The 14,304-nt window shown below is 45.3% G+C and overlaps 1 protein-coding gene across 6 annotated transcripts in view; it reads left to right on the top strand.

The window, feature by feature from the left end:
• The window catches only part of RNF182 (ring finger protein 182), a 54,646-nt gene extending 41,089 nt beyond the window's left edge, over nucleotides 1-13,557 (top strand). For 5 of the 6 annotated variants that reach the window (XM_029053229.2, XM_029053233.1, XM_029053230.2 and 2 more), the window contains 2 exons: nucleotides 4,931-5,010; nucleotides 10,596-13,557. In XM_029053229.2, the coding sequence (XP_028909062.1) occupies nucleotides 10,846-11,589 (744 nt within the window). In that variant the 5' untranslated portion in view covers nucleotides 4,931-5,010; nucleotides 10,596-10,845 and the 3' untranslated portion in view covers nucleotides 11,590-13,557. Of the gene's footprint in view, nucleotides 1-4,930; nucleotides 5,011-9,699; nucleotides 9,797-10,595 lie in introns of all 6 variants that reach the window. The other variant, XM_029053235.2, reaches the window with a different exon arrangement.
• The last annotated feature ends 747 nt before the right edge of the window (nucleotides 13,558-14,304 follow it).

Here is a 14,304-nt window from a genome sequence, read left to right as displayed (position 1 = left end):
GGAAAGAGCCCGGGCTTGGGAGTCAGAGGTCATGGGTTCTAATCCCAGCTCCGCCACTTGTCAGCTGTGTGACTTTGGGCAAGTCACTTCACTTCTCTGGGCCTCAGTTCCCTCAACAGCAAAATGGGAATTAAGTCCGTGAGCCCCACGCGGGACAACCTGATCACCTTGTATTGTCCCAGTGCTTATAACAGTGATTTGCACATAATAAGTGCTTAACAAATGCTACCATTATTATTAGTAGTTGTAGTAATAGCATTCATTAAGTTCTTACAGTGTGCAGAGCACTGAACTAAGCACTGGGAGAAAATACACAGGTGGCCAAGGAATAAATACCACTCATGGGCTGATGGATTGCTCTGAACTAAGAACTAAACAGAGAAGTGATGCCCTTCCCTTCCCACAGTGAGCTTGCATTCTTAACAGGAATATCGGGATCTCCTGTTGTAAACCTCTTCATTTGTCCCTCTTTTGCAAACAATCAATGATATTTATTTAATCTCTACTGTAGACAGAGAGCCTTGTACTTTCCCCAGTACAACTGAATTAAGAGTCTTGACCCCCGCCCTCAAGGGAGACACAGTAAAAAAAATTACAGATAGGCTATAAAGTTAAGTACTTTATGTTCATACGTGCCACAGAAGTGGCACTGAAGTGTTGAAATGACAACTGGAGGATATGAGGTGGGGAGATGAAAGATTGATCAGAGAAGACCTCCTGAAGATGATGTGATTTCGGGAGGGCTGCGAAGATTGGAAGAACAGTGGGCTGTCTGATGTGAAGGTAGGGAAGGGGGTCTTCCAGGCAGAGGGAGAAGGGGTATAAGCAAGAACACTTGAGTAAGTGTTTTTTTCACTTTAGGGCATTCTGGTTTTGTAGCATGCGCAAAGTTTACCTTTCCTCCAACACCTCTCTCTTCTGCCTTCTTCCCCGGGGCCCCTCCACCTCCTCCTCCTATAAAGAACTCTAGCAGCCTTGAGTAGCGATTAAAAACCTATTTAATTAGGCAGGAATGGCAGTGAGGAAAGAAACTGGGAAATTTCACAATCCTTCCCAGCTCTCCTGCATTCTGGCTCCCTGCCACGGGTGGGGATTTTGGCTGCTTCTTTGCACTGCTGCAGTCTTTGTGTCACAGGGCCCGGGACCAGACTTCGGTTTAGCTCTGCTGCCGGTGAGCTTTTGTGATTTAGCTCAGATCGGGTTGCACTTGTGATTGTCTGTTTAAATCCCCTGACCCTGATTTAATCATCTCCAAAGCCCTTCTGAAATCCCCTCTCCTCCAGGAGGCCTTCCCTGATGGATTTCCAATCTCTTCACTTTATAGTCCCCATATCTCACATCAGCACTTTGCCCCATCTAAGTAGTGAAAACAAAGTGGCATATATCTCTTTAGGTATTCTTTTACTTTCTCCTATCTTTAATTTTCTCTAGTATCGGTCTCCCCCGCTAAACTGTAAGCTCCTCGAGGTCAGGAATCATGTCTACTAGTTCAGTAGTAAAAGCTGGAATAATAGCATTTATGAAGACCTTTACTTTATGCAGAGCACTATACTAAGTGTTTAGAGGGACAACAGAGGTGGGAATTAGATGTGGTGCTCTCCTAAACAATTAGTAATGTGCTCTGCTTACGGCAGATTCATTCTTTCAATCCTATTTATTGAGCGCTTACTCTGTGCAGACCACTGTACTAAGCGCTCGGAAAGTACGATTCAGCAACAGGTAGAGACAATCCCTGCCCACAACGGGCTCACGGTCTAGAAGATTCTCAGTAAATATTAGTGATCGACCGAATTCCGTTTTTCACCCCACTCTCAGCACCACAGCCCTGAAGTACGTATCTAAAAATGGTTTACATTAATGTCTGTCTCCCCCATTAGATTGTGAGCTTGCCGTGGACAGGGAATGTGTCTACCACCCCTGTTATACTCTCCCAAGTGCTTAGTGCGGTGTTATACACATAGTAAGTGCTCAGTGAATACCACCGATTCATCAATTTTGCCCATTCTCTTCAGCAGAAGAGAAACCCTTGGATAAAATGAACTGGTGTGAGAATGAAGTGGTCTTGGTGTATCATGTCCCGTTCCCCATGCTTCATGGCTCTTAAAGACAGGCTGCTGAAAGGTCACCGCTGTGAACATTTGACATTATTAGACTCACTGAAGCAGAATTTAAAAGCAGGTTGTAATACACTTAGGCTGAATGAATGAAGTGACATTTTGATTCAAAATGTTTGGATTTCCATATGCAAATGCCGAAAAATTGGATGGTGCCAAAGAATAGAAAACTGTTGGGTAGATTTTGCTTCAGATATTTCAACAGCTCTCAGTGACTGAAGACACAGTGGATGATGGTTACTTTTCACATTGAGAAACCTAATTTCCCATCCAGTTTTAAAGCAATATACATCTAGCCCAATCCCCTCCCCACCCCCAGATGTGAATTATTCTCAGCATTTCTGGAAGACGCATTAACTCTTTCAGGTCACTACAGTACCACTGAGTGAACGACCATTTCATGCACCGTAAAAACTCCGTTACTCGAATGGAATGCCCGCTCAGGATTTGCTGACCTCCCTGCCTCCATCCTCTCCCTTCTCCAGTCCATGCTTCATTCTGCTACCCAGATCGTTTTCCGAAAATGTTGTTGTCGGTACATCTCCCAACCGCTCAAAAACCTCCATCCATCTCCTCGATGAGCAGAAATTCCTCACCAGCAGCTTTAAGGCACTCAATCCGCTCTCTTCCCCTTCTTATCCACACTCCTCTCTCATTATAATCAGCTCGATCGATCAACAGAGGTATTTATCGGGCACTTAATGAGTACAGAACACTGTACTAAGTGCTTGGGAAAGCACAATGTAATAGAGTTGGCAACAAGGAGCTCACAGTCTACAGGGGGAGACAGACAGTAAAATAAACTTTGCTCCTCTAATACCAACCTACTCACTGGGCTTTGATCTCATCTCTCTTGCTGCTGCTTCCCTTGCTCACTGTTGCCTGGACCTCCCTCCCTCTTCACGTCTGATAGACGAGCACTCTCCCCTTCTGCAAAGACCCATTAAAATCACATGTCCTCCAGGAAGCCTTCCCTGACTAATCTCTCATCTCCCCACCCTGTCTTCCCCTTCTTCCTGCACCACCTGTGCCCTAGAATCCCAACCCCCTAAGCACTCAATAATTTAGTGTTTTTTAATCCCTATTGCCATGGCAAAGTCTCTAGAGGTAAGTAGTGATATTATTGCGTGATCACGTAGTAATGGCCATCAGCCTGGTAAAAACCTGCTGGAGACGCCTATTAGAATCATCATTAGAGCCAGGAGGCAGGCTGACCTCTGGAAGCTGCACAGTGTCCGAAATAGTGCTATCCGAAATCACTCCAAATATTTCCAGTGCCACGGCAGCCTCTGTGGGAACTCCAAGCACACGTAGCCTGATCTGTGAGGCCTGCAGTGCCTCAGAAGCAATCGGGAGGCATGTTAAACGCAGCCCATTTGCTCAACTCATTTTTCGAAGCCAAATAACTGAGGTGCCGGGTTATGAGGGGGTGTTCTGTAGGGAATTTTACGGTGAATAAAACCCAAGGTCCCAACCCATTTGTCAAGTGTCTATTACACGTCAAGCACTGCCCTAAGCATTAGGGTAGATACAAGAAAATCAGGTTGGACACAGTCCCTGTCCCACACGAGGCTCGCAGTCTAAATAGGAGGGAATAAGATTTACTCCTCATTTTATAGGTGGGAAAACTGAGGCACAAAGATGTTAAGTGATTTTTGCCCACATCACACGGCAGGCAAGTGGCAGAGCCGGAATTAGAACCCAGGTCCTCTGACTCCTAGGCCTGTGCTCTTTCTACTAGACCACACTGCTTCTCTAAAAGGCTTAATGTCATTTCCGAATGGACTTCAAGTAAATAATTTATTCTTGGATTAATCTGGTCTCTACTAACTCTGCCTGGATCATTTTCTAAAGTGTCATTCTGCACACATCTTCCCTCTCCTCCAATGGCAACACATTCCTCTCTGCATCAAGCAGAAATCCTGATCTTTGGTTTCAAGACCTTCGATCTGCTCTGTCCCTCCTTTTAATCCACTGTCTTCTCCCATCCCGCCCCATCTTGCACTCTTCATTCCTTTGAACATCACCTACTCCCTGTGCCTTGTTCTCATCTCTCCCACCTCCTAGCTCTTGTTCTCACCCTCCTTTCTGCCAGAATTCTCTCCCCCTTCAAATTACACAGCCTACGGCTCTCCCCATTTTCAAAACCCCTCTCTAAGAGGCCCTCCCCGTTTGATTTCTAATCCCTCCTGTTTATATCCTTCCTTCGGCCCCACATAAACTCACAAGTTTTTGTAACTTCCCGCTGTACTTTTGAAAAAGTCTTACATCCCCAGTTAGAACCAACTCGCTGAATTTTAGATTCAATCTTGTGCTTGCTTAGAAATTCCTTAAGGGCAGTGATCAGTTCCTACTTATTCTGTCGTGTTCTCCCAACTGTTCAGTACCACACCCTGCAAAGAGGTGCTCAGTACTTACTACTGACCGATTGTTGAATTCCTTCTGCAGGCAGTCCTTTATACAATCTTTGGAAGCCTTGAAGATTAACACCCCCAACTTCCTCCCCAGCAATTAACACCCTGTTAGAGAGGGATCTTTTTTAATCATCCCGAGGCTTCCGAGTTAGCTCCGACCATTGAGTATGAACCAGAAATCAGTCAATATGCCACATGTCCCATAGCCGTATTGCAGAATGACAAATTGATTAGAGCTGTCAGCGAAATCCCTGTTGTGAAAAATGCTCAGAGCAAACAAAAGTGGTTTAGGAACAGATTGAACCGAGCCCCAGAGCTTGGCTGAAGCATCTACAAATGTGGAAAATTTAGGGAGTGGAATTTTAATTTTTATTAAAATTCAGGTTTATATTTTATTTTTAGGGGCCTACAGGATGCCGGATGGAACAATTCAATAGTTGGGTTGGTCACTTCCCGCTGAGTCAGAGGACACTTGAAGCTGGGTGAGTAGAAACCTACCCCTTTTCAGGAGATAGCGAATTTGATTTACAATACTGCGAAGGACACTATAATCTGTTAGAAAAGCAAAGTAACCAAAATCCTCCTGAAAGTTTTGGGAAGACGTGTGTTTGGATTTCTTTTTATCCTTATTTAAGGGGACTCTCCCACTGAAGTATGTTTCGTCTCTCCAATTTTAACCGGATTGTTTGTCACTGCGGGGCAGCCATTAGGCACGAATTGACGATCACTGACGTTACATGAAAAGACCACATATTTTAAAGAAAGGGCCAATAGCAAGGGAGTTTTTGGTAAGACATGGTTTAACTGCGATTGTAAGCATATGTAGGTAGCAGGGGTTGTCAACCGGAATTGGAAGACAGGACCTTTTGCTGAGAAGTATAATTCATTCCATAGTATTTATTGAGTGCTTATTATGTGCAGAGCACTGTACTAAGCACTTGGAATGTACAAATTGGCAACAGATAGAGACAGTCCCTGCCCATTGACCTGGGAATCCCAAGGACCTGGATTCAAATCCTGGCTCTGCCACTTGTCTGTCAGGTGATCTTGGACTAGCCACTTAATTTCTCTGTGCCTCAGTTTCCTTGCCTGTAAAATAGGGATTAAGACTGTGAGCCCCGAGTTGGACATGGACTGTGTCCAACCTAATTAGCCTGTATCTACTTCAGCCCTTAGTAGAGTACCTGGCACATAGGAGGCACTCAACAGATACTATTAAAAAATTTAAATTAAATTTTAAAAGTGTGAGCCATTACCACAGTGCCACCTCTTACCAGGGGCATAGATGCAAGCCTACAGTCTGTGCTACAGAGACCTGCCACACTAACCCTGGAAACTGCGGAAGCAGGATGGGCAAGAAAGAGAGCCCAAAGTGTCAACATTCACTGTGCTGCTCCACTGTGCTGCCGTGACCACTCCAAACTAAGAGAGCCATCTCTCCCCCACACATATAGGCATTGGTAACTCCCAAGAATGGTCAGAAGGACTTAAGGGGGCTATCGTCTGCTGCGATATTTGCTGGGTCACCCAAGAGCCTGGTGGAATAAAGATTGGGAACACTGAATTAAGAAGGCGCAGAATGCAATTTGTGCAGTGTTCTGGTCAGCCATCTGGGGAAAAATAGGTGTGGGCAGCGTGGTTTAATCGAGGTCATAGACCTCTTCGTTCATTTATTCATTTATTCGATTGTATTCATCGAGCACTTACTGTGTGCAAAGCACTGAACTAAAAGCTTGGGAGAGTACAATATAACAATAAACAGACACATTCCCTGCCCACAGTGAGCTTACAGTCTAGAGAGGAGGGAAAGGCAGTGTGGCTTAGTGGAAAGACCATGAGTATGGCATTCAGAAGGAACTGGGCTCTAAACCCAACTCTGCCAGTTGCCTGCTGTGTGACCTTGAGCAAGTCGCTTCACTACTCTGGTCCTCAGTTACCTCATCTGTAAAATGGGGATGGAAACTGTGAGCCCCATGTGGGAATGGACTGTGTCCAACCTGCTTAGCTTGGATCTACTCCAGCGCTTAGTACAGTGCCTGGCACAGAGTAAGCGCTTAACAAATACAGTTTCATTTTAAAAAGTTCATTGTTGACTCTCAAAAGATGTGTAGACACAAAAGTAGCAAACTAGGCCATTTCCAGTGCTCTCTACCTCATCCCCGAACCTTCATCTCTTGAATGTCAATTCTTCCGTTGCCCCTCTGTTTAAGAGCCAAACCAGGGAGTAAACTCCAAGATCATAAATAACGTGAAAATGTTGCTATTACATTAGCAACACAAGGTCCGTGAAGGAGACTTTAGGGCACCCGAGAGCCGACAAAGTGAGGGTGATTTACTGACGGCAGAGAGAGACCGCCGAAATCGAGGGACGGTTCTGCCCGGCTGTTCACGAAGAAGGATGGGCTTATAAATTCCACCACTTCTCGTAAATTTCCCACGGGGGACAGAAATATTAATCAAGGAATTTAGGATGTCACCAGAACCGATGATCAAGAAATGAAAATGTTTGAAGACTGCCAAAGCACCAGGTCCACCCAGACGAAAATTGGTTCAGGAGGTTGGGGTGAGTCTCAGCTAAGTTAGCTTTCTAAGAACAAGGACAGTAGAAACGAACTCGAGAACAATGGCTGTCATGACCTTTTAAAGAAAGGAGCTAAGGAAAATTCAGGGAGTTGATGGATCAGTCCAGAGAATTTAGATTGGGCCTGAGGAAGAATTTCCTGGCAGTAGAGGTTGTTTAACTTTGGAATCAATTTCCAAGAGTTTGGAATCACCTTCCCTGAAGAGCTTGATAGCTGGGATATATTCTCATTTACTGTGGTGGTTTTTGTGTGGTACAATTAGAAGGAAAGGGCATGGCCACTTCAGCCCTACGACCAGATGAATCTGTAATTTGATGATGATTGTATTTGTTCAGCATTTACAAAGTACTAACACTGTACTAAACACAGGGGCAGATAGAAGATAATCAGGTCAGACGCAGTCCCTAGCCCATATGGGGTTCACAGTCAGAATGAGAGGGAGGATGGGTATCGACTCCCCATTTTACAAGTGAGGAAACAGAGGCATTGTGAAGTGACTTGCCCAAGGTCACATAACAGGTAAGTGGCAGAGCTGGGATCAGAACCCAGGTTCTCTGACTCCCAGGCCTGTTATGCTCATAAGCCTTTTCATTCCTGTGAACTGAGAGTCCTCATATCAAAATAAAAAATTACAGCAAGTGATAACCTCAAAGTGATTTGTAGCATTTGGATGTACTCTCCCTTGGTAGAAACCAATGTGAAGAGACTTAGTAGCATTAAGTGTTGGGTGTTTTTTTCAGACTTTTCAAAAGATTATCCCAAATTTCCCTAATTTTCCCTCTGGCAAAATTAAGAAATTTTCAGTGAATTGCTGCTGTCAGCCAAAAGCATAATTAGCCAACCTCAAATTCTGCTTTAAGAAAATCGTTCTAGAAGACTGATGTAGTGTGACATTGAAGAAATGAGGCATGATAGCTATGACAATCCAAACTGACAGGAAAACTGGAGACTTGAAACAAAGGCATTAACTAGCAGAGGGCGTAGAGCAATTATTGCATACGAATATTACTTTTCGAGTGATCAAATAATTTACTTACATTATAAGGTGTGAAGGGATGAGGTTAGATGTGCAGGTGGAGAGGGTGGATTTGAGAAAAGGTAGGAGATCTCCTCTTGAGATACTCCTAGGATAGATGGGAGAGTGCAAAGGTAGGAGGAGGAAGAGCCTGGAGAGGAGGAGGAAAGACTTTAGAGAGATCGTGCCTGATAGTCTGTGTTCTCAATTAAGGCTATAGCCAGGTCATTAGGGACAAGAGATGGGGTGGGGAGAGTCAGGGGATTTGAGGAGTGAGTTAAACATCTGGAATAACTGGTGAGAGCAACGGGCATGGGTGTCAATAAAGATGGAGAAATAATTTTGCCAGGCGGAGGAGAGGGCAGAGTTAAAGCAAGCAAAGATGAACTTGAGGTGGGCGAGGTCAACCTGATATTTAGATTTCCACCAGCAGCACTCTGTGGCTCGTGCAGAGGAGCGAAGGAAGCAGACTGTGGAGGTGATCCAGGGCTGTGGGTTAGTGGTATGAGATCAATGAAGGGATAAAGGAGAGAGAAAGATTTGAGTTCACTAGAGAGGATGGTGTCAAGGGTGTCAATCTGGCACAAAGGAGTGGGGAGGGTTTGACTGGAGGAGAAAAGGGGGCATCCAGGGAAGAGAGGACAGGGATGGGTTGATTGGAGGCCGAGAATTGGACCATGTCCAATTCTGTTAGCTTGTCTCTACTCCAGAGTTTAATACAGTGCCTGGCATGTAGCAAGTACTTAACAAATACCACTTAGGGGGGCAAAAAAACCCCTCTTCATCGACATGATACCAAATTTCCTCTCCTCAGGCCCAATTGTCCACTTTCTCAGCCCTTCTTAAGCCATCCAAGAAAGATGCAGGATCTGAAATCCTGGGAGAACCCAACCTTGATTTGGAGTAGTCTGGACTAAAAGCATTTTAGGCAAGTTATCTATATTTCAACAGGGAGGACAGAAAGTAATTAATTTAAGGGTAAAAAAGCAAGAATCTTTGCTTCAAAGTAGTAAATAACAAAAAAAGATCTGAGGAAGTTGAGAGAGAGTACTGAAAAATGAGTCTGGGTGTAAGAGCCAGGTCTGGGGGGAAATTATCAAATACCATTAAAGGTCAAGTTCAAAGTTCTTATGAATCAAAACTTAGGACCAAATAAGGTTATAAAATTCACACTGCAATAAATTATTCAACACTACTTTAAGGAACTGGAAAACTAAAGATTCAAAAAAGGAGTAGCTCATCTTGTGCAGAAGCTTCCAGAGGGTAGTAACAAAGAGGCAAAAGTGAAAACAGCGCCAGGCACTGTAGGCAGCGAAGACAGCAGTATGGCAAGAGACAATCTCTGTGTGTACGCAGTGGGACTGTGGGACTCACACTGGCCTTTTCAGCTACACATTCATGCACCCATGGGTGAACTCTGTTATCAGTGGAACTGTCTTCAAGAATGTGGTTTACAAACATACTCAAACACGTGCGCACACACACTCTTCGATGATATGGAGTATTTATATTGAAGGACCCAGCTGTTTGTGAGAAGGCATTACAGTCTCATTCCTATTCTTTCATCATTCCAGGAGGGGTACTTGTAAAGAGCTACGCAACAGGAATGCCACCAGAGCTTTGATTAATCAATGTTGTCAGGCCATCCCTCCCAGAATTAGCTCCTTCAAAGTCAGTACTTGATGGATTCTTTCAAGATAATTGCTTAAATGTTCTAGAGGTTGGTCAAGTAAATAAAATAGTTCATCTTTCATTTGGGAATTGGGAACAGCATTGAATTTTTATCCATCTTATTGAGAGGCTCCCATCTGTTATATAATCATGTTAAATTAAATCATAGTACTATTACTATTTCATTAGTATTTTATAGTGCCGTTTATATACTGACGTACAGGAGACGTTAACTAGTACCATAACTCATATTTAAGGTACTGTCATAGTATTTGATAAATGGTTATGTTGTGTCAAGGATTCCTGGTTCCTCTGATCTGATTGTCTTGACTCCAGTGCTTAGCACAGTGCTTGGCACATAGTAATAATAGTAATCGTGGTATTTGTTAAATACTTACCAGATGGCAAGCACTATACTAAATGCTGGGATAGACACAAGATCATCAGGTCTGGAACGGTCACTGACCCATATGGGGCTCCCCGTCTAATTAGGAAGAAGAAACGGAGTTAACTCCCCATTTTAAGGATGAGAAAACTGAGGCCCAGAGGAGTTAAGTGACTTGCCCAAGATCACCCAACAGGCAAGTGGCAGGGCGGGATCAGAACCCGGGGCCTCTTTCTACTAAGCCACCCTGCTCACTTACCAAACACCACAGTTACTGTTATTATGTGCCATCAGGGGTTTCATATTTGAAGGGACCCGCTCCCCCCGTTCCAAAGCCCAGCGAGCGGTGTGGTAAAACATTCTCCCAGAATCCCTTTTCAGTGCGGCACCTCTCTCTGTCTCTCTTTCCTCCAGAAACTTGGCCCTGCCATCTCTTCCCATGGAGTCAAGGCCTCGCATCAGACACAGGCCTCACCAAGGCGCAGCCACAAGCTGAGGATGACGGGGCGATTGTGTCCGCTCCCAACGTTTTCACAGCCCCCTCGCCTCCCCGCCTGACTCGGCTGGTCAGAGGGGGGTGGGGGGTCCTGAAGCAGCGCCCCGGCCCACCCTCCCCCAAGCAGGAAAACCCTTCTGGCCGGCGCACGGCCCGTCGACCGCCAAGATGACCACCCCGCTGCCCGAGGAAACGCCGGAGGCCCAGGCGTCGGACGAGCTGGAGTGCAAGATCTGCTACAACCGCTACAACCTGAGGCAGAGGAAGCCCAAGGTGCTGGAGTGCTGTCACAGGGTCTGTGCCAAATGCGTCTACAAGATCCTCGACTTCGGAGACTCCCCGCAGGGCGTCATCATCTGCCCCTTCTGCCGCTTCGAGACCTGCCTCCCCGACGACGAGGTGAGCAGCCTGCCCGACGACAACAACATCCTGGTGAACTTGGCCTGCGGCGGGAAGGGCAAGAAGGTCCCGCCGGACAACCCCACGGAGCTGCTGCTGACCCCCAAGAGGTTGGCGTCTCTGGTCAGCCCGTCCCACGCCTCGTCCAACTGCCTGGTCATCACCATCATGGAGGTGCAGAGGGAGAGCCCCCCGTCCTTGAGCTCCACCCCCGTGGTCGAGTTCTACCGCCCCACCAGTTTTGACTCTGTGGCCACCGTGTCACATAACTGGACCGTGTGGAACTGCACGTCCCTGCTCTTCCAGACCTCTATCCGAGTGCTCGTTTGGTTGCTAGGGTTGCTCTACTTCAGCTCCTTGCCCTTGGGGATCTATTTACTGGTGTCTAAGAAAGTCACCCTTGGGGTCGTCTTCGTCAGCCTCGTTCCTTCGAGCCTCGTTATTCTTATGGTGTACGGTTTTTGCCAGTGTGTATGTCATGAATTTCTAGACTGTATGTCCTCTCCCTCTTAACAGGCCCGGGAGCGCAGCGAAGTCATTTCTCACACACACACACACGCAGACACGCACTTACACACGCCACCTCCCCTGACCCCCGTTGCCATATTTGTAGCGTAGTTAATTTATTCTTTTATATTCTTATTTATGATTAGAGCCCTTGTCATCCACCAAAAAGATGGCCAAGTTTTTATGGTCTTTTGTCGGTTTCGTTGTTGTTGTTGGGTTTTTTTTGCCGTTTCCACATCAGCCTTCGTTACCCCGTTTGCTTTTCTAACATTTGGAAGGAAATATTTTACACAACTCTTTTGGAGGTTAGGCTTTAGAAGAGAAGCAAAAGTGCCTGAGTAAACCCTTTTTTGGAGGTTAAGGAGATTGGGGGGGGTGGATCTTCTCCCCAGAGAAAAGGGCCTGTGATTTCTTGCTCCCCAGCCCCTTCCCCCAGATGAGGGCACACTTCAGACAAGGGGCACTGATGACTTCTGCCATGGGAGGTTGTAGAAAACCCCGTGCCCACCTCTACAGCCCCCACCTCCCACCCCCGTCGTCCTTGAATGGTCTCTCCCAGCACTCCCTCACAAGTATTTCTCATTTTTTTTCTAAAGTTCCCAGCTCTGGGTTCTACCCCATTCCCTCTCCCCTCTGTATGTTCCCGGCAAGAAAACACTCAGTCTCCTCCCCTGGAGATTATCTCCCTTAAATGCCCCGACCTCCGTCTCCTCTCCCCCACAGAGCAGTGAGACGTTCAGCCCAGGGACAATAAGCGCTTTGCTTTGCCATCCTGAGCATTAGGCAGTGAATGGCTGGGGGCTGCAAGCCAGGGAGTAGCGCGAGGAGTCCCTGGGAATTAGTGGTCCCAGAATTGGAGCCGGGAGACAGAGTGTTCAAAAAGTGAGCACAAGGTGATTCTCCAAGTTTATTTCCACTCAAAACCCAGATTAGCCTGATGCCCCTTTCCTAGATGTTGGGAAAGTTTCCTGTAATATGTATTTATGGGGAAAAAACAGGTAGCAGATTTTAGTTTTGATGTACATCTGTCAACAAGAACTAGTTACCCGGTGGTTAAAGGCAGTTTACTTCCTCGAACCACCCACCACTGGTGATTAGCATTAAAATGTTTGCATCTATGAAGAGGACATATGAATATGATACGACTTTTATTTGCTTGTCATGAAACGCTGGTAGTAAATTGAGGTGGTAGTTACTGTAGTTGCAGCGGACCCAGTTCTGGTCTTATTTAGGTTAACCTGACACATTCCTAGAAGAGTGGAAAAGTCGTACTGAAGCTGTGGTGATGGTTGTGGCTTTCAGAAGACTGGTCCCTAGGTCCATATCACCTAGAAAGGCCTGGCGGACCTAAGCCTCTAGGTGTGACTAAATCCATTTTTGAATTCTTTTTAACACAGGTCTAAATAGTTAGATATGAATGCAGTATGCTGGAAGGTGTTTGGTCTTGAAGAAAATGTACAAGACTTGATGTGGCTAGGATTGCATATTTAAAAGAGGGCTTTTTCTGTTCATTTGGTATGTAGCGTTACATCAAATAAATGGGTGAGCGAATCTATGAAGACACTTCTAAAATGCTCTGGCATTGTATGCTCTGTGTTTAACTTGTGTATAATGTGTCTGCAGTGCTAATTTATGTGTTTTTCCATGTACTGTGGTGGTTTCCTTTAGTTAGCAGTGAGCCGACCTGCACTCAGAGGCCGATTTTACCCACTGATTTGAAACACATTAATGGATCGCAACAATAACCTCTCTGTGCCGTTGAACAAATGAAGAAAGGACAAATGTCTCACTATTTTGAACACCGTGATGCCGTTGACTGGCCATTAAACCATGATTATTCCCCACGTGGGAGTCTGAATTCTCTGATACAAAGTTGAAATTATTTTGAACCGGTGTGAATTGTTAGACCATTCCAAACCTGTGTAAATTTGCAGCAACATTGATTAAACAATTATCCTGCCACTCATCTGAAAATAGGGTCTTGTTAAATCCTTCCATAAAGTGTCTGCAAATCTTACCTCTCTTTCGGCGGAGGCAGAGAGGGAAAGGGTCATGGTTTCTCTTTTTGTCTTGGATTATAAATATCCCACATGGCTTTTGCCTGCCTAATTTATTTTAGATGCTGAAGAAAGAAGAATCAGTTTCCGTTGAGGCTATCGATTCGGTGATGCTCAAACAAAATGGAGATCTCTCGGTATCTAAATATGACCCAAATTAGGAAAAATAAAATAGTGTGAAAATACACCTCCAAGATCCCTCTAGAAAATGAGGGAAATGTCAAGGTATGCTAATCAACAATTCATTATTACTAATGGTTACGGATCATAAATAGGGGGCTAGAAAATAACAAGTAGCCAAAAGTCATTAACCATACTGAGAGAGAAAATGATTTCAATGATGACAGATTATATTGGTCAAAAAGCTTTGAGAAAAAATACCTTTCCAATGGAAAGGGAATCAGTAATATTAATTGAGGTATTAAAGCACTTATTATGTGCCAAGCACTGTACTGAGCACTGAGGTTAGATCTCACATGGAGCTCACAGTCTAAGCAGGAGGAAGAACAGGTATTGAATCCCTATTATGCAGATGAGAAGAGAACTGAGGCCCAAAGAAGTTGTGACTTGCCCAAGGTCAAACAACAGGTTTGTGGAGGCGCGGGAATTTGAACCCAGGTCCTCTGACCCCACACCCATGCTCTTTGCACTAGACCACACTGCT

Source organism: Ornithorhynchus anatinus, chromosome X2 (genome assembly GCF_004115215.2).
Source record: "Ornithorhynchus anatinus isolate Pmale09 chromosome X2, mOrnAna1.pri.v4, whole genome shotgun sequence".
Classification (NCBI taxonomy): domain Eukaryota; kingdom Metazoa; phylum Chordata; class Mammalia; order Monotremata; family Ornithorhynchidae; genus Ornithorhynchus; species Ornithorhynchus anatinus.
This window is presented reverse-complemented; position numbering and strand designations above follow the sequence as displayed.